General features: G+C 38.1%; 1 protein-coding gene across 3 annotated transcripts in view; it reads right to left on the bottom strand.

Moving 5' to 3' along the window:
* Nucleotides 1–21568, bottom strand: part of CBL (Cbl proto-oncogene) — a 91014-nt gene that overhangs the window by 26314 nt on the left and 43132 nt on the right. For 2 of the 3 annotated variants that reach the window (XM_081240177.1, XM_081240179.1), the window contains 7 exons: nucleotides 7810–7956; nucleotides 5829–5985; nucleotides 4887–5008; nucleotides 4412–4549; nucleotides 2757–2844; nucleotides 1810–1941; nucleotides 1394–1597 (listed from right to left, as the gene is read on the bottom strand). In XM_081240177.1, the coding sequence (XP_081096303.1) occupies nucleotides 1394–1597; nucleotides 1810–1941; nucleotides 2757–2844; nucleotides 4412–4549; nucleotides 4887–5008; nucleotides 5829–5985; nucleotides 7810–7956 (988 nt within the window). The remainder of the gene's footprint in view (nucleotides 1–1393; nucleotides 1598–1809; nucleotides 1942–2756; nucleotides 2845–4411; nucleotides 4550–4886; nucleotides 5009–5828; nucleotides 5986–7809; nucleotides 7957–21568) is intronic. The other variant, XM_081240178.1, reaches the window with a different exon arrangement.

Genomic DNA, 21568 nt, shown 5'->3' on the forward strand with positions numbered 1-21568 from the left:
CCTAACCACTGGACCACCAGGGAATTCCCGGGAAATACTTTTAGTATAATATTACAAGGTGATAAGTTCTATGGCAGACATATTCATAGCATCCCAGAAACACTTGGCCAGACCTAGATTATGTGTGGGTCTTGGGGGTGGGGGAAACAGGGTAGAGTATGGAAAGGTTTCCCAGGAAATGAAAACTGAGCTAAATTACATAGAAACTATCAAGACAAAAGCATGGAGAAATTTTTAGTGGTTCAGCCTCGCTGAATTACAAAATACAAAGTGGAAAGGATTACCAGGGCAAAGTGCCTAGAAAAGAGAATGGACTTATTAATCCATTAGGTAATGAGAAGTCATTAAAGAATGTGAGGCAAAGGAATGAGGTAGTCAAGGTATGTGCTGTAGATCAGTGACTCTGGAAGCAGGGCGAACAGATGATTATAAGAGCCTGAAATAAGGCAGTGACATTGAGGACAGAAAGGAAAAGATACACTGGATACAATCATTTAAGAGATGGAATCCATCCTTTCAATATTTATTGAGCACCTACTATGTGCCAGGCAGTCAGGTGATGGTATAAAAGAAAGCTTCTTTTGTACAAAAAAAACGCCTCCTATGAAGTTATAACAGTCCAAACTATAGAGAACTAGCAGCATATTAGAACCTCTGTTTGCCCTGTATTCATTAAAATCTTCAATGACTGCCTTACTTCTAATTAGTGAATAAATCCCTGTTTTACCCTACCACTGACGTAACAGAACTTGGTCACATCCTTTCTTAGCCTTTATCTTTCCCACCTTTACTAGGACCTTTCTAGTTTTAGTTTCTGTATGGTACCTCCTGTCACTCTCCAATCACCGTAGTTGCCATTTATTTGGTTGTTAACGGTGCCTCATTTCTCCCGCCCAAACCTAACTTGCCAATGCCAAGACTCCGTTAGAAAAAAAGACAAGGAGAAAATATTCTATGCACAGTAGCAAAATGGGTCCAATTCTTTTACTCACCCCTCATTTTCTCCACCAAGCTATCTGAATAGAGCCCAGTTCTAGCATACAGACAATAAGAGCATGGGCCTTGAAGCCGGAATGTCTGGCCACAGATTCTGGTTCGACTTACTAGCTGGGTGACCTTCAGCAAATTCCTTAACCTCACTGTGCCTTGGCTTCTCCCACTGCTAAGTGAGGATAACAGTAATATCTACTCATAGGGTTACATGAATATGTATCAGTATAAGATTATGAGTTAAAATAAGTAAAGTACTTAGCATCATTTTTTCTCACACAGTAAATGTTCAATAAATATTAGCTATTGTTACTCCTTGTATTTTGGATGTCATTAAGTGCTCTATTGCTTTAGGACACAACTGATAATGGATTTTGCCACAGTCTCTTACACTGAAGCTTACCTTGGCACCAGCCAATTCCTTCATCATGAAGAGAGAATCATCAGCTCGTTCATCGTCATCATCATCATAATTTGGGGAGGGAGCTCCCTCTGCTCCTTGCCTCAGCAGGCTGCCACTTCCTCTAGGATCAAAGGGATCAACCACAATGGGCTCAGTACCTTTAATTTCACATCGGCAGAAGGGACAGCCCTGGCCTTCCGATTCCTACAAAGGAAACAGGAGATGGTAACAGACACATCTGAAAGTTCTTAAAATATTTGTCCACTAAAAATACATTTCCTAGAAACGAAAAAAGAATCAAAAGTTTAGAACCTACCCCACAAACCAGGCCATTCTTTATATCCGTAAAGGATATATAATCCCCAATTCTTCATTGTCATTACTTAGCTGAGAAAAAGCATGGTTTGGGTCCATACCTGCCAGGATGTTAGACAGGATGTGCACATGAGGTGTCCACAGGGCTCAATCTTTACATCTTTATCATTTTCAGCACATATTTTACACAGTTGGAATGTGGAGCCCATCTCACAGTATAATTCATATTGTTCCTTTGATGAAAAAGAAATTAAGAGATTATTCAGCCTATTGCAAATATTTGTTGAATGAATGACTGCAACTGTAAATGCTAAAAACAGGAAAATTGAAAACTGTTACTTTTAATACTAATTTTGCTTGTATAAAAGTGTCACAACAGTGTTCAATTAAAACAGAAAGCACCTAGTCTTGGTCCTATTTTTTTTTTTGGCCACACCCTGCAGCATGTGGGATCTTAGTTCCCAGACCAGGGATCAAATCTGTGCCCCCTGCAATGGAAGCACGGAGTCTTAACCACTGGACCACCAGAGAAGTCCTTTGGTCCTATTTTAAGAAGCACAGTTTAGAAAGAAACCACACAGGACTTTCCTGGTCTCGCAGTGGTTAAGAATCTGCCTACCAATGCAGGGGACACAGGTTCGAGCCGTGGTCCGGGAAAATCCCACATGCCGTGGAGCAACTAAGCCCGTGCGCCACAACTACTGAGCCTATGCTCTAGAGTCAGCAAGCCACAACTACTGAAGCCCGCGTGCCTAGAGCCCGTGCTCTGCAACCAAGAGAAGCCCCTGCAATGAGAAGGCCGCGTGCAGCAACGAAGAGTAGCCCCTGCTCGCTGCAACAAAGTCCCAACGCAGCCAAAAAAAATTAAAATAAATAAATATATTTAAAAAAAGGAAAAGAAGCCACACACACCTAAATTCACTAATCTAGTCAATGGTTTAAAATTTAAGTGTTCCAATCACTTAATATAATTCCACTGTCAGTTCTGTAAAGTAATATACAAAAGCTTGGCTCTAGTAATATGGTTATAATTTAAAACAAAGTTCACCTGGGTCACTTTGATGTGGTCTTGGGGAGTTGGTTCACATAAGCCTGTCAGGTCTGGATTCTGATTCCGTCCATCAGGAAACAAATAGCTATAAAAAGAGTAACCAATCTTGGGGTTCTACTGAAGCCAATTTATCACTGCTTACTAATACAGACAAATGTTACCTAGGAATTCGCTCATTCTAAAAGGGCAATTTTGCATAAGTGCAAAGATAAATTTTACTAGTACTTCAAAAAAAATTAAATAACACAGATCATTTCCAAGAAGATACTCTCCAAACACTGATATTCTTTCTCCAGGGCACAATGCCACAGGCTCTATTTTAATCAAGGGGTTGACAAACTTTTTTGTAAAGTACCAGAGAGTAAATATTTCAGGCGGAGCAAGCCGCATAAGTCTGTGCCACATATTCTTCTTTGGTTGTTTTTTTTTTTTTTTTTTTTTTTTTGGTTGTTTTTTTAACAACACTTTAAAAAGGAAAAACTATCTTAGATGCAGGCTGTACCAAAACACCTAGTCTGTGGGCCGCAGTTTACCAACTCCTATTTTAATCTGTGGATGGCCACAAAGTGTAAATTCTTAATTTAAACAACATTTGCTTTGACCAAAGACCTGAAATACCTTTGTTTACAGATTTAACACAGAAAGACACTAATTTAACGACCGGACCACCAGAGAAGTCTGTTAATTTAAAGGAAATGTGGGCTTTCCTGGTGGCACAGTGGTTGAGAGTCTGCCTGCCGATGCAGGGGACACGGGTTCGTGCCCTGGTCCGGGAAGATCCCACATGCCGCGGAGCGGCTGGCCCGTGAGCCATGGCTGCTGGGCCTGCGCGTCCGGAGCCTGTGCTCCACAACGGGAGAGGCCACAACAGTGAGAGGCTCGCGTACCACAAAAAAAAGAAAAAAAAAAAAAAGAAAGAAATGTAACAAGAAGCAAATTAAGCCACTGAGACCAACTACCAGGAAGCTTCTAGCATCAAACTGCTCTGACATTTGGGGAAGTACCCCTTTCAGCTCCAGTGTTACTGTAGAAGATGATGCATAATGGAAACTGGATTTTCCTAATCACTTTAAGACACGAGTCGTTTTCTGATACCTGGTCAACTGTTAGTATTTTTAGTGCTTACCAACTGATAATCAATTTGAATTCCAAAAGGAATAGCAATTCTGGAATAAATAAGAACTTAGTCATAAATATTAGCAGAGGTTACAAAAGCCCATAGCCTGAAGAAATGCTGCTGAATCAGAACGAAGCTAGGATGAAGGCAGATGAAGGCCACTGAGCATGCTGCCATCAGGAACATCTAATCATTCTAATGTTGGCTAGTCAAATAACAGGTAACGTTTTCTGCTAATTGGTATATTTTTAAATCTAGTATAGATTGGAAAATAAACTAACATTTAGAAAAAAAGAAAGATAAAATCTACTCAGGGTAACAAGTGAAGTAGCAAAGAAAAATAATTTCACTCAAGGAATCCTTTCAAAATAAAAACAAAAGTCCTACTGAACCTGAAAATCCAAACAATATAACCTGTCAATATGTGTACTGAATCTTTATCTGTAGAAGAAACCTGGAATAAAGTCATTAATGATGCAGTTTTACAGCCCCTAAGTTCCTAGACTCTAGCATATGGTAAACAGTATGTACTTACAAGCCTTCCCTGAAGCCATCAATCAGCGCTTGGAAGAGAGGTTTATTGTGAGGGATTGTCTGGAGAATGTTCCCATCAGCAGTGACATACCCAATAGCCCACTGACCCAGACGAGTACAGCTCAGCCGGAAAATGTAACTGAGAACAGAGAGAAACAAAATCTTTAATATACACACTTGCATTAGGGTGGAAAGACAAGACAGAGACAAAAATCAAAAGGACCATCAATAATAGATTCTTTAATGGCTTCAGACCAAAAGCAAAAGACACATAAGTTCAATTCTTAAGTGGCTTGAAAGCATTTATCAAATCATAGTATCTGAATAAGTCAATTCCTCTGATAAACAGACATCAATTCTGCCGCAGAAATGTGGTCACTGGGGAACTAGTAAAAGATCATGTTTCCTCTATTTCAGCAAAGGTCACAGGAGAATAAAGTTCAGGTGAATAAACCTCTTTGCTTCATTGCACTGACCTGCCAGGTTTGTGAATGAATTTCTGGAGTCGAGCTTTCACTTCATCATATGTCAGAAAAGCCATGTAACCAGGATGAGTTACAGCAAGACTGTTCCAGTTCCTGAGCAAAGAAGACCAGGGCTAAGGAAACAAGAGATCAATCAGACCATTTGGCTCAAGACATACAACCAGCCTCAGAACAATGAAGAACAAAAGGAAAAACAACCTGAATTCTCAATTATAAATTCTCCATTTAGTGTCACATATTTTCAATCACGTTGTTACTTTAAGGGAAGACAAACATGTTTGGGAAATAAGAACTCTGAAAAGCTAAGAAGAAAATTACACATGCTTATAGGGAGAAACTTAACTATACAAAATGAAATTCAGAAAATTTCCAAGCAGCTCTAACCAACAGTAGTGAGGCTAAACAACAAACAAAAACAGAGAAACAGGGCAAGGCCTAGATGTGCAAGTAAGAAGTTTCAAATAAAGGTTTACACAAGGTGGCATATACACCCATTGTTTTTAGAAAAAGAAAGAAATGAGTTCTTTGTGAAGCATCAATACATCTCAATATTACTAATCAAGAATTTCAATACCATAGGAGAAAAAGCTGGAAACATACATAAATGTTCAATAACAGAACTCATTAAATATATTATACCCATCTTTAGGATGTTCTACAACCATTAAAATGATGCAAAGAAGAATATTTAATAATAGAGAAAGATTACACATGTGAGGGGAATAAAGCAGATTATATAGTTATTCTTTTTACAAAAAAATATGTATATATAAAATAGAGTAGTTTTAACTTTTTTTTTGGCTATAGTTTCTAGAATGAATAAAAATATGTTCATAATAGGCAAAATCCCAAATGTCCAAATGTTATTTTTTAAAAAGGTTTCTCTTCAGAAAAATAGCAATAACTAGTTTAGCCAACGTTTTAGTATCCTACCTGAAAGAGTCGTGTAAAGATGTCGAATTCAAACACTGAAATATAATCATTGCAGGTCAGATCAATAGTGGATTTCAGAGCCATGGCCTCCAGCCCAGAACTGATGGGATGTACTTCATGAAGGGCCTGTCTGAAGCTCTTCCAAGGTACTATTGTCCTAGGATGGGAGTGGGGGTAGGAGAGAAGGCACAGAGTGAGATAACAGATAATTTCAGGCATTGCTACATTCAAGGAAAAGAGAGCCACATTAAGCTCTCACTATCAATTTCAATTTTCTTAAAGAAGCTGAACTATATTTTACATTGAGAACAGAAAGGGCATAAATGATACATTTCTTAACTTTCTAATGAATAAATTAATAATGGAGACATCTTTTTCTACTTTTCTTCGGCAGAATGCTACAAGTTCATTCCCTTTCTCATCCTTCTTCAGACATTTGTTCTATTAGAGAAGCATTGGAAAGAGAGATAAGATTATCCTTTTTGTATAACAGATGTAACCTGTGTCCAGATCTTTACTAACTGAAAGCTTGTGTTTAACTTTTTAAAAGCACATAAAACACTCTGTGTTCTTTTGAGGAACCCACACTATCAAGGACTTCACTAGAGGAATATAGGCTTAAGGTACAGGAAGAACAGAGTTCTGATAGAGATGAAGAAGAAATTATTTAACATAAGAATGATTAAACCCCAGATATGGCTAGCAAAAGATATTGTGGGATTTCTATTTCTCAAGATCTTAAAAAAAAAAAAAAATCTCATCGCCTTTGAAAAGTTTATGTATTCACCTGCCTGAAAGTAAGAGAACAAGTGGCATTTCAAACTCTTTTCTAATGTAGCTAGTTATTAAGTTAAAGGAACAAGGTTAAACTCATTCCCATTCTCTTCAACTAAGTTTTTAAAAATCACTAATTATTCTATATTTAATGTTTAAACATGATTTTTTTAAATAAATCAAGCGTTTAACAAACTTCAAATCAATATGTAGTATATACCTGAAACTAACTTAATAGTGTGCGTCAACTATATTTCAATTAAAAAGAAAGAAAGCAAGCATTTAAAGAGAGATTTACATTAGGATCTGTATATTCAACTGAAAATTTTTATTGTTTTCTACCTTTTCAGTTCTTTGAACCAAAATTTCAGAGGATATTCAAGAACATTTATATTAATACTTAGAAACATAAACTTGTCTCATAAATCTGTCTATATAATGTAAGACTCCTGAATATCAAAAAGACAATATAACAAAGTGGAAAGACAAGCCATAGACTAGGAGAAAATATCTCTAATGTAAGTGACTAACAAAGAGTTAGTATCTTACAATAGGAAAAAGAGAAACAACTCAATAGGAAAATGGACAAGTCAAGAATAGGAATAGGAAGGTCAGAATAAGAATCTTGATTGGTGACAAATGTGAAAAGGTGCTCAATCTCCCTTGTCATTTAGGAATATAAAGCAAAATATGATACCAATTCATATCATCAGTGTTAGTCAAATTGCAGAGCTACTGGAACATGTGTACACTACTTATAGGAATATAAACTGGTACAACCACTGTGGAAAGCAATTAGGCAATATTTGGCAAAGCAGAAGATGTGAAACCCCCTGACTCAGCAATTCCACTTCTAGGTATGTAACTATTGAGAAACTCTTGCATATGAAGACAAATACAATTTTGCTTTCTGCAGCACTGTTTTGCAATAGCAAATAGTTTGAAATGTAAATGTCCATTAACAGCATAATGGATGAGTAAAGAAAGAGAAGAGCATTCAGTCAAAGAGCGTGGGTTTCAACGGAACTGCAAAGGTTTATTTCTTTTAAAAAAAATAATCAGAGCAAAAAAAGGTTGGGAAGTAGGTACACACATACTACTTTTCTGTTTCCCATGTTTTAAATATTCCATCAATAAAAAACTAAACAAAAACCCAAAACACAAGCTTCAGTTCTTCATAGTTCATATTCATTATTTTGAGTCTTACTTTTCCCCAAAAGCTTTCCTCCAAAATTCTGCAGCATCTGCTTTAGTAATCCGAAATGTGTCTCCTTGAAAGAGTCCACTTGGAAAGATTCCTTTTAGTTCTGCCAGCATGTGGCTGAAGATCAGGGACAGTTTGGTTAGGTTTCGCCTATAAATGATCAGAAGTGCAATGATTAAATGAACACATAAAATTATTTTTATTTTAAATGTGCTGAATTCACTACACCAGGTGTGTAATTATAACGCAAGAAAGACTGCTGCATTCACTAGGTCTACTCCTTTCCCTCTGTTCAATGTTTTATGGTAAATAAGAAAAATTTAACAGTAATCTATTTTAAGACTTTTAATTTTAAATTAATCAGATCTAATAACTGAGCATAAACTTACATGAACAAACTTACTTTTTTAGGATGACAGGTAAAGAGGACTCAACAAATAAGTGTAAGAAGTTGTACACTGTTATAACCATTCACTCACAAAAGAAATGTTAGGAAAGCAAAATATATTATTTCCTGCTTTGCATGAACTAATCTGGATGTTTAAATTACCATAACTCATCTAAATTTTAAAAAAAGGGGCTTCCCTGGTGGCGCAGTGGTTGAGAGTCCGCCTGCCGATGCAGGGGTCACGGGTTCGTGCCCCGGTCCGGGAAGATCCCACATGCCGCGGAGCAGCTGGGTCCGTGAGCCATGGCCGCTGAGCCTGCGCGTCCGGAGCCTGTGCTCCGCAACGAGAGAGGCCACAACAGTGAGAAGCCTCCGTACCGCAAAAAAAAATTTTTTTAAATAAAAAAAAATAAAGGCTTCCCTGGTGGCACAGTGGTTAAGAATCCGCCTGCCAATGCAGGGGGACAGAGGTTCGAGCCCTGGTCTGGGAAGATCCCACATGCCGCGGAGCAACTAAGCCCGTGTGCCACAACTACTGAGCCTACATGCCACAACTACTGAAGCCCACGCACCTAGAGCCTGTGCTCTGCAACAAAGAGAAGCCACCGCAATGAGAAGCCCGTGCACCCAACGAAGAGTAGCCCCCGCTCACCCCAACTAGAGAAAGCCCGCGCACGCAGCAATGAAGACCCAACACAGCCAAAGATAAAATTAATTAATTTTTTAAAAAGTCAATTTTTGTCATACAAGTGGACTATGAAATTTCAAGTCAATTCATGATCAATTTTATTGCCTAAAAATTCTCTTTAATACAGATAGATTTTTCTCTTTTAATCTATACTGGAGGGTCACCACTAGCCCCATCTTTGTCTTTCCTGGATAAAATGCTGCACTAAGTCTCTATAGCCCTAACTTTTCTGCAAAACACTGCTGAAATCTTTCTAATCAGCTTTTCAACATATCAGCTTCAGTTTTTTGTTTCTTTTGTGTTTTTTTTTTTTTTTTTTTTTTTTTTGCGGTACGCGGGCCTCTCACTGTTGTGGCCTCTCCCGTTGTGGCGCACAGGCTCCGGATGCGCAGGCTCAGCGGCCATGGCTCACGGGCCCAGCAGCTCCACGGCATGTGGGATCTTCCCGGACCAGGGCACGAACCCGTGTCCCCTGCATCAGCAGGCGGACTCTCAACCACTGCACCCCCAGGGAAGCCCCAGCTTCAGTTTTTTGATATTTGTCTTCCTGCACTTGTATCAAGTGATATTCTTTCTAGTTTCCTATTTCTGAAAGCACCTACAAAAGTGATAAAATTAATATTCTTTGAAGACAGTCTAAAATAATTCATATGCTAAATAGCTCAAGTAAGATAAAAAATACAAGCACTTATCCAATCCCTAAACTCCATTAACTGTTTTCCTCCTGGTACTTTGAGAGCCTTCAATTATTGCTGGCTAGGACTTTTACTATTTTATCAAAGAGGAAACAAAAATAGAAACTATCGAGAATACATCACAGATAACATGATAGAAAATCTGCAAAGCACAAATTAGTCCCAATGACTTCCCAAAGACTTCTGCAGGACACCAGACTGCACTCAATATTTATATAACATTTTGCCAACTGTTAATCCTTAAAGATAAGCAGGAGAGAGTCCATGATTCCCTTAAGATATGCTAAACTGTTGAGAACCTACTATGTGTAAAGAGCTATGCTAAACGGTATAGCAGAAAAACGTGTATCAGAAAATACTGGGTGGGCCAAAAAGTGCCTTCAGTTTTTTAAGTAAAAATAAAAGACACATTTTTCATTTTCACGAAGAACTTTATTGAACAATGTATTCACCCTTTTTTTCCACTACCTTCTGCCATTTTTCAGGCAACTTCATAATTCCATCTTCCCAAAACTTTTTATCTTTTTGAGCAAAGAACTGTTCTAGGTGACTTTTACAGTCTTTCAGGGAATTGAAATTTTTTCCATTAAGAGAATTTTGTAAAGACCGAAATAAATGGAAATCTGAAGGTGCAATGTCTGGTGAATACAGCAGATGAATCAGAACTTCCCAGCCAAGCTGTAACAGTTTTTGCCTGGTCATCAAAGAAACATGCGGTCTTGCGTTATCCTGATGGAAGATTATGTGCTTTCTGTTGACTAATTCTGGACGCTTTTCATCGAGTGCAGCTTTCAGTTGGTCTAACTGGGAGCAGTACTTGTTGGAATTAATCGTTTGGTTTTCCAGAAGGAGCTCATAATAGAGGACTCCCTTTCAATCCCACCATATACACATCACCTTCTTTGGATGAAGACCGGCCTTTGGTGTGGTTGGTGGTGGTTCATTTCGCTTGCCCCACAATCTCTTCCGTTCCACACTATTGTACAGTATCCACTTTTCATGGCCCGTCACAATTTGTTTTAAAAATGGAATGTTTCATTATGTTTCAGTAGAGAATCGCATGCGGAAATATGGTCAAGAAGGATTTATTCGCTTAACTTATTTGGAACCCAAACGTCAAAGCGATTCACATAACCAAGCTAGTGCAAATGATTTTCAACACTTGATTTGGATATTTTGAGTATGTCGGCTATCTCCAGCATGGTATAACGTTGATTGTTCTCAATTATTGTTTCGATTTGATAGCTATCAACTTCAACTGGTCTACCCGACCGTAGAGCATCGTCCAGTGAGAAATCTCCAGCATGAAACTTCAAAAACCATTTTTGGGCCTCCCTGGTGGCGCAGTGGTTGAGAGTCCGCCTGCCGATGCAGGGGATACGGGTTCGTGCCCCGGTCTGGGAGGATCCCATATGCCGCGGAGCGGCTGGGCCCGTGAGCCATGGCCGCTGGGCCTGCGCATCCGGAGCCTGTGCTCCGCAACGGGAGAGGCCACAACAGTGAGAGGCCCGCATACCACAAAAAAAAAAAAAAAAAAAAAAAAAAAACCATTTTTGACACGTTCGATCAGTCACAGCACCTTCTCCACACACTGCACAAATCTTTTGTGCATTTCAGTTGCGTTTTTACCTTTCTTGAAATAATAAAGCATAATATGCTGAAAATGTTGCTTTTTTTCTTCCATCTTCAATATTAAAATGACTACACAAAAATTCACCAATTTTTATGTCTGTTTTTTTTTTTTTTTTTTTTTTTTTTCTTTTTGCGGTACGCGGGCCTCTCACTGCCGTGGCCTCTCCCGTTGCGGAGCACAGGCTCCGGACGCGCAGGCTCAGCGGCCATGGCTCACGGGCCCAGCCGCTGCGCGGCATGTGGGATCTTCCCGGACCGGGGCACGAACCCGTGTCCCCTCCCTCGGCAGGCGGACTCTCAACCACTGCGCCATCAGGGAAGCCCCCGATAAGTCTCTTTTTAAATGCACGCTGATATGACAGCTGTCGCATACAATCTAACAAAACTGTTTTGAATGAAGTTAAAGACAACCAAGTGCTACTAGAGCCATCTTGCAGAAAAAACTGAACGAACCTTTTGGCCCACGCAATACATATATCATACTCCCAAGGTTACAACGGAACTCTTTCTGCAAGAAACAGGTTTGAATCTTACTTCTTCCTGAAAATGTCTTTCCTTAGTTTCTCCAATGTCATCCTCTCTTGGTTCTCCTACTTGCTTTTGTTCTTCCTTTGGCTATTCTTTCTATTCTCCTAACATAACTATTTCCCAAGAATGTGCTCTCCATCATTTTCCTTTATTTCCCCATGTACTCTCTTGACTCTTCCTTTGCAATCTCAAGGCTTCAAAAACTGCTTTGCAAAAGATTCCCAAATCTTAGGCCTTCGTAGCTTTCCAACTGCCTACTGCATTTCTCCATTCAAATGCTATAGCATCACAAAACAACACACTCAACATTACACTAACCTTCCTTGGGGGTTGGGGGGGTCAGTAATAACAGATTTGGGGAATTTGGGATTAACAGATACACACTACTACATACAAAATAGATAAACAACAAGGACCTACTGTAGAGCATAGGGAACTATATTCAATATCTTGTAATAACCTATAATAGAAAAGAATATGAAAAAGAATATATATAGGGCTTCCCTGGTGGCGCAGTGGTTGGGAGTCCGCCTGCCAGTGCAGGGGACACGGGTTTGAGCCCTGGTCCGGGAAGATCCCACATGCTGCGGAGCAGCTAAGCCCGTGCGCCACAACTCCTGAAGCCCTGGCGCCTAGAGCCCGTGCTCTGCAGCGAGAGAGGCCACCACAATGAGAAGCCCGCGCACCGCAACGAAGAGTAGCCCCTGCTCACTGCAATTAGAGAAAGCCTGCGCACAGCAGCAAAGACCCAACACAGACAAAAATAAATAATAATAAAATTTAAAAAAAAAAGGATATATATATATACAACTGAATCATTTTGCTATACACCTGAAACACTGTAAATCAACTATACTTCAATTAAAAAAAAGAAAAACAAATTTGTTACTTGGAATTAAATAAATCTTTATACCTCTAAAAAATAAATAAACTAACCTTCTTTCTCAAACCTGCTCTTTCTTCATGTTCTCTATTTTCTGTATTTAATGACACCATCTTACTTCCCACAAGTTCAGAACCTTAGAGTCAGTCATCTTAGCTGCCTCCATTTTCTTCATTCTGCATATCTGACTTGTCAATTTGCTAATCATTTGTTGTCAATCCTATCTTTGAATTTGTATTATTATTCTAATATGCACTCCTTGCTACCTGTGCCTACCTACTCCATAATTCAAACTTCCGTCTTCAGTCTATTCCTATGCACGTTCAATCATACCACATATAACTGCCTTTCAAGGAGGGGAAAAAAACAATTTCTACAGTACCAGTGGGACAAAATCCAAACTCAACTTTGATTTTTAGACTTTCCACTAACCTGGGTCTAACCTACCTTTATAACTAATTTCACTAGTATATTCTACTCAAACTGAACATTTTACCTCTTCTTATACATACTACCGTTATTCGCTTTTGTACCTCTGAACCACTGCTTATTTGTTCCTTAGTCTGCAAAAGACCCAGCTTAACTGCCATTTCCTAAGAAGCCAGCTAGAAGTAATAAACCTCTAAAATACCCCCAGTATTTTCACTGAAGTTCTCTTATGTCATCTGAACCCATCTTGTACTACAGTTATTTGTGTACATGAGGGCTGAATTCACTTCTGATATATATTTATATCCCTTTGGCATCTGGCATAATTTCTAACCTTTATTATAGCTTTAGAAAACATCTGACTGCATACTGTGTGCTAGGCACTAGGGATGGATACAACAATGCAACAAAACAAAATTCCTGGTTTTATAGCATTCACATTCCCATGGCAGAGTATCAGGTAGTAGAAGAAAAAGGCTTTGAAGAAAAACAAAGGAGGGTATGAGAAGAGAGGCATGTTAAGATTGCTGTTTTAGAGGGGGTGGTCTTAGGAACCTCTCTTATTGTTGATTTTTAAGCCAATTCTGAAGTGAAGGCAGGAAACGAGTCTTTGGATGACTGGGCCATGTCAGCATCTTTGACTCTTTAAATAATTTTCCACTGAGAATCTACCAGGTATCCAGTACTATGCTAGATCAGAGATAAAATATACATACCAAAATATAATGAACAAAAAGCTTTTTTAATTTGTGAAGTAAGCCACAAAAAGGTGAAAGCTATTGACCACAAAGATGTAATGGCACCAGGTGCCTAAGAGCAATTTGAAGTGCTGACTGAAATAGTTACTGAAAATCAATTTAAGACACTTTCATACTCAAGGATGCATCCCCCAAAAAGCCAGCTTACATTTCTGAAAACCACCAGAGATGTGCACTGTAAGCATCACACTTCTTAAAATGAAAAAAAAAGAATCTACAAAAGCCCATGGGTCAAGGTATTTTGTAAGTGGTCTGAGTTTAAATTGTTTCAATAACATTTTAAGGCCTTAGGCTTATGGCTCAGTGTCTACAGTGTATAGGGCAGAATTTAATCAGCAAAATCTGTCTAAACATGTAAACTTAGAACAATGAGGCATGATGGATATTTGGGCTTATTACAAGTAAGCAATACATTTCAAAATTCTGTCAGCAGTTACTTCAATTCATACAATATGTTCTAACATTTCTCCAAATATCCACAAAGAAACACAACTGTTCTATTTTTTGTAAATGCCCTGAAGACAAAACTTTTCTTTCTTTGAGTAGCAGCCAGTAGGATCAATACAAGCTTTTCTTTAACTCAGTATTTGAAGGTCATTTTTACTACCTTTCACGCTAACCATTTACATCTAAGTAACTGCAAATTCTACTCTATAGCTTCCATCTTTCCCTTCTCTTGTCCTCTCACAACTTCCCCATAATCAAATGCTGATTCAGTATGCAGTGTCAATTTTTAAAAAGGTTCAAGACTGGTGTGAGTTCTTTTCCTCCTACCTCAGGTCCTACTCTAAAAGCCAATGTACCTTTGTACCTCAGGCCTAAAGTAATGGTATACATTTTCTTGTGCATAATTTCAGCTAGTAAGGGACTAAGATTTATATGTCACTAATACTTAAGTATATAAAAATTAAATGCACAATTATAGCTTCTGTTTTAGCTTCGAAAGTAGAAAGATAAATACAACCTGATAGAAACCACAAGCACCATTTCTATAGAGCAAGCAAGACAGTGTGGGAAAGTAGCCTTTATATGAATATGAGACAAACAGAAAACTCCTCAAATGATGCCAACCAATGCATTTTCTATTACACAAAATACTGAAAAACAAGCTGCCTTGTAACTCTTGGCCACAAAGTACCTTGCAGAGAAAGAGGAAATGGAAAAAAGAACATAGTATGGGGAGATATATTAACCCTCTACATTAAAATGTATTTATTAATGTTTAAGACAAGTACGGAGAGTAGTACCACTATTTTTTGTTTTAATGAGAATGTTCCATCCCTTAGAAGTACAATAAAAGTTTCAAGAAGAAAAAGACTGTTGAGAAATGAATATTAAGAGATTGAGATCTTCTTGGACTTCCCTGGTGGCACAGTGGTTAAGAATCCGCCTGCCAATGCAGGGGACATGGGTTCAAGCCCTGGTCCGGGAAGATCCCACGTGCAGTGGAGCAACTAAGCCTGTGCGCCTCAACTACACCCGTGCGCCACAACTACTGAGCTTGCGCTCTAGAGCCCGCAAGCCACAACTACTGAAGCCTGCACGCCTTACAGCCTGTGCTCGGCAACGAGAAGCCACCGCAATGAGAAGCCTGCACACCCCACGAAGAGCAGCCCCTGATCGCCACAAGCAGAGAAAGTCTGCATGCAGCAATGAAGACCAACGCAGCCACAAATAAATAAATATATTTATTTATTTATTTTAAAAAAGAGAGAGAGGTTGAGATCTTCTAGAAAAATACTAAATGATGACTTACAAAACAATCAGTCCAATGTATTCATAAAGATATTCTCACTTAAGGTTACTTTTTCTGAAACTCCATTTTGACAGTCAGAGATAAATTCTAGAACTGACAAGCATGCTCTGTTTATTCTTTCTACAAAGGAGTACCTGAAAACATATATGATAATAGTCAAGACGACTAGAAATCTAAAATGTATTTCCTGGTCTCGCATTAATTTATTGTGTCCTGTGACGTTATTTAACCTCTCTGGGCCTCCATTGATTCCAATGTAATATAAGGAAGCTGGAACCAATTACTCTTAAAGATATCTTTCCATTTATAAAAATGTATAAATTTATGCTATATCACTGATTTGAAACTGGAAAAGAAACCTTAACTTCAGCAGTTTAATTTCATAAGATTGAAGAAGACATGAGAGAAAGAAAGCTAGCACTTTATCCTTATGTGACAGAGGACTAGAAATTGTTAAGAAATAATAATTTTTAAAAGTATATTTTATTTCTTCCTGCAAAGAATTTAAATAAACTTATATCTTATGGAATTTAAACGAACAGTTAATTGTATGAACCATATATGGGGATAAATTAAAATACTGTTATCTACTCGTAACACTAGGGATCTGGCTAAATTCCAGAATCTGTAGTGAATTATTTTACTCAAAGAATTTTATCATTTCTGAAGAAATAACATGGAAACATCAAAAATCATCTCAGCTATATGAAAATACTTTTACATGTGAAAATGATTCAAAGACTCAGAAGTCTTTTTGATTTTTAAAAAGAGAAGTGGGGCTTCCCTGGTGGCGCAGTGGTTGAGAGTCCGCCTGCCGATGCAGGGGACACGGGTTCGTGCCCCGGTCTGGGAAGATCCCACATGCTGCGGAGCTGCTGGGCCCGTGAGCCATGGCCGCTGAGCCTGCGCGTCCGGAGCCTGTGCTCCGCAACGGGAGAGGCCACAACAGTGAGAGGCCCACATACTGCAAAAAAAAAAAAAAAAGAGAAGTGGAGCTTTCCTTTTGAAAACAATAATTTAGTTAATATGTATATAATTATAAAATTCTTCCAATTTCTGTTTGACTTTTATAATAAAAAAATTTTTATAATAAAACATTGGGGGAAAACCCCAATAATCTATTTTAATAATATCTGTAGACCCAATGATCCTGTACTTCCCAGCAGGTAAACTTCAGAATGATTAACACAATACAGTGATTGACAAACAAACTGCACAACATTATACAATACCATTTTGGAGTTGTAAAATATTTCCCAAATGAGGTCACAATACAGCTCACTCTTTGCCATTCAGCCATGGTGTGGGCTGTAAAACCTACATAGATGATGATAAATAATTATACTGCTCAATAGTGAAGTGATCAATACTTTTAAGTATTTCATTTACTGGTACTATTTCAGTGATAACTGTGCTGCTTTTTCTATTCATTAAACTCCAAAACCTTATATGCAAACACTAGTGTCATCCAAAGAATGCTGAGTGAGAACATACTGAGATGACATTTATAACTCAATAGCAGCATCCTCTGCTCACAGTAATCAGCTTTAAAAATGGATACAACGGAACTTCTTTCAACAAAGCTTCACAGGAAGTCAATGAAGTACTGTTTAACTCTTATCTGCTTAAGCTGCTAAAAAAAGCGGGGGGGGGGACAGCGAGGCAAAAAGCATCACCTATTCAAAAAAATTCTAAGCCAATATATCTAAAAATATCAATGGCCTTTTTCACTAAACATATTAAGTCTATTTGATAATATACTAATGGTCCTGCTTCTGAGACCCCCAAGTTACATGGTAACAGATTACAACATTATCATTCAGAGCATTTTGAGCTGTTTCATAGAATTTTAAACCTAAAGAAACACTAATCTAATTCACCAGGTAAAAGGGAAGGCAGCAGCCCACATGAGAATCTCCAACATGCCCCTCGTACTTCTATCAGATTAATCTTAAAACACAGACTCAATCTCCTTAATCCTTCTACACCAAAATTCTCAATGACTTCCCAATAACCACCAAAAAAGTTCAAGTTGCTCTGCTTGTAAGTCAAAGCACTCACAATATGGTCCTGATTCACCTTTCTAGACATATACTACTCAACATTTCCCAAAACATTCTATACTTTCCAGGCCCCAGGCCTTCAGTGATGGTGTTACATCAGTAATATATGTCCTCTCCTTCTCTAATAGTTAACATTAAGAGCTTACTGTGTATCAGATACTTTGTTAAGCTACATGTATACCTCATTTAATTCTCATAATAATGCTTTGAAATAGAAATTACTAATCCTATTTTACAAGGAGAAACAAAGACTTAGTGACATCAAATAACCTGCCCAAGGTCACAGAGCAAATAAGTAGCAGAGCAGGTCTGTGATTCAAGAGCCCAGGCTTGCTGGTATGATACATATTTCCTTTCCAATGACTATGGTTACTGAAGTCCTGCCCATTCAAAATTCATTTTAAATGCTATCTTCTTGGTGTGGATGCTGGGGGCGGGGGAGGGGGGGCAGGCGGGGAAGGATTCCCAGTCTTCATTCAATGTCTACTTTCAAACTCAGACACCCCACACCCACACCCCCACAGCACCTTGCTCACACTCTGTACTGGCTTCATCATGTTTTACTTTGTATCAGTTGTCCTATTCCCCAGCTGGATGACAACTCCTTAAGGGCAGGGGCAGTGAAGGTGCCTTACACACTCTATGCCCTGCGGTGGTGACCAGACTGCCTTGCACTTAACAGACATTTATAGACTTGAAAAATACTACTTATTTTTTAAATAAACTTTTTATTTTGGAATTTTAGATTTACAGAAAAGTTGCAAAGATAGTACAAAGCATTCCCATATACCCCTCATTCAGCTCTGGTTTCCCTTAATATATTACTGTTGTACATTTGCCAAAACTAAGAAACCAACATCAGTACAGTGCTATTAACTAAACCCTAGACTTTATTCAGGTTTCACCAGTTTTTTCCATTAATGTCCTTAACTATCCTGGGATCCAATCTAGGATATTACGTTATATTTATTCGTCACATCTCCTTAGTCTCCCCTGGTCTGTAATAGCTTCTTAGTCTTTCCTTGTTTTTCATGACCTTAATAGTTTTGAGGAGTACTGGGGTTAGGTATTTTGTAGAACATGTCTCAATATGTAAAGCCGATGTTTTTCTCATGCTCTGACTGGGGTTACGAGTTATGGACACAATATCACAGAAGTGAAGTGCCTATCTCAACACATCATACTGGAGGGTACATGAAGTCCACATGACATCACTGGTGATGTTAACCTTGACCACCTGGTTAAGGCAGTAAGTATTTGCCATGCTTCTCCACTGTAGTCACTACTGGAAAAGATTTATTTTTTCACAGATATATTCCTTCTTTCCTAACTCATGTAGAACAGATCACTTACACTCATCAGTATTTTTAAATGATTAATGTGATACATTCTCATTAAAGCACACACCATAGAGACATAGTATTTATAAGTTAATACCTATGGTGTTAGTGTGGTTGGAAAAAAACAAAAATAGCTTAAAACTCATTGTGAACATTCAGCAAATGTTCACTAAGTTACATTAACTTATGGTACTATCATCATTATTTCCTAAAGAGTTCAAGAATATAATCAGACTTCTCTATATTCCAAAACAACCTTTGAATTGACTCAACGCAAGTTCTGAAAGACAGCTATGTAAGTTACATACACTGGAGCATCTGTCTGCAGCTAAAAGCATATTAACCCTGAGAACTGATTACTATTTCTCTATACCAGTTCCTTAAGGAACATACAAACACATCAGTAACATAATACAGAAACCTCCAAAACTTCTCATACCCTCCCCCTGCAACAAATGACAAAACCCACCAAGCACTTTTCAGAAGTTTTATCCTGTGAATTTAAAAAATAAACTTAAAAGTATATAGATACATAGACAGACAAAGCAAATTATATACCGAGCAAGAGACAGCTCTAATACAATCTAATCAAGTATATAGAAAGTATATCTAATTATCATTAATTATTTAACTCCTGAGTATATGACATATCAGACATCCATTTCCATTTAAATATACTGTTTCTCTGAACAAACACAGAGTAGCTACTAAACTTCGTTATTCTCAAAACTTGGGAAAGATAATGAAATTTTCTTTATCTATCTGCGTCTCCTCTGTTTGGAGTCATCAATACCAGAAAAATCTTCATCACTGCCATTTTCCTCAATATATTTTCCATGAAAAATAATCCTCCTCAAGTTCAAGATTCTATGCCTCTGTAAAACTCTGGTATTAGCATTTTACTTATTTAGTTAGTAGTATTTAGTATTTAATTAGTAGTATTTTTATCAAATTCAACATACTTTTATTAAAAAGCTATAAATAAAGACAACATCAGGTAACACAGGAAAGAAGGTGTTCCTGGCCCTGACTAGTTATCAAAGCAGACTCACATTTAGGCAGACTTTGGTGAGTGCAAGAGTGAAGTATCAATAAAAATGAAGAGTCACAAGAGCATGAGTAGGAGAAGCACTAATTAAAACTAGTATAATTCAGGAGGCTTCTTGGATTTTAAAGAATAGGTGGGATTTTAACAGACAATATGGAAGGGAAAGGGATTCTAAGCCAAGGGAATGACCAAAGCAAAGGCTCAGTAGAACAAAGTTCAGGGACTCAAAAATAAACGAACATGGCTAGAATGTAGAATCATGGCAGCATAGGATAAAACTGAATAACACAGGCAGGACTCAAAATGTAGAGATTTAACTACCGGGGTGAGAGATATTACAAACGCAGCAGGAAGTTATTAAGGGTTTGGAACTGGGGAGTGACATCGAATCTGTTTCGGGGCCATAAATGACAGCAAGCAGTAGGAAAGATGAAACAGTGAGGAAACGACAAAAGCAGCAAGCTCAATCAGGATGGTACTGCAGTAGAAAGGTAATGGGAGCCCAAACACGGGCAGTAAAATAAGACAGATTTGAGAGATACTGCAGAAGTAAAACCAAGAAGATGAGATGACTGAGTAGGAGAGAGAAGATGATGAACCTGAAACTGAGCCTGAGCAGCTGAGAGTAGGGTCTTAAAAAAATACATATATATTAATAAAGCTAATACATTTAAAGGGCTTACTATGTGTCAGGCATTTTATATTTTTTATTATTTAATTAATTTTCATTCACAATCCTCTAAGATTGATTCGATTATCCTCACTTTATAGATTAACAAACCTCAGCTGAAAGAAATTAATCCAAGACGCAATCTCAGTAACTCACACCTGTCACCACTACATAATATTAACTGAGGGAACTCAGAAGAGGAAGTTGGTTTGCTAATGAAGAGGATACATTCAATGTTCAGACATGGCGAGTGTGAGGTGTCTGAAAGATATTAATATGGCATGTCTAGCAGGCAGCTTGGGAAAGAGGAGCAAGTAGGGAAAGAGATTTTTGAAATCATGTATAAGACTGTTGACACTGTTGGGAGTGACCTGTCTGTCTGCTAATTCCCTCACACAGGATAATCAAAATGAAATAGAATATTTATCAAATCAACATGTTGCACACCTTAACCTTAAATAATGCTGTAAGCCAATTATATCTCAATAAAATTTTCAAAATTAAAAAGAAGGACTTCCTTGGCGGTCCAGTGGTTAAGATTCCACTCTCCCAATGCAGGGGGCGCAGATTCGATCCCTGGTCAGGGAACTCAGATCCCGCATGCCACACTGTGTGGCCAAGAAAAAAGAAAATTAAAAAGAAACTGAAGTACAGTTTTGAAAAGATTTGGAATTTCTCCCTTTGGGAGTAGGGGGGTAGGTAGTATGATGGAGTCAGAAAAGGACAGGAGTGGCAGGTTTCTCTTATTTAAAACAAAAACAAAACCATGTGAAAAATGTTTGGAAACCCTGGGCAATCAATGTTTTAAGTGTGCTATATTCACCCTTATAAGAATATCGTGCTAATTTTTTTAGTTGTTCTCACATGAGGCAGAATTAATGCCA

The sequence above is a fragment of the Mesoplodon bidens genome (assembly GCF_964165515.1).
Source record: "Mesoplodon bidens genome assembly, chromosome: 7".
Taxonomy (NCBI): Eukaryota; Metazoa; Chordata; class Mammalia; order Artiodactyla; family Ziphiidae; genus Mesoplodon; species Mesoplodon bidens.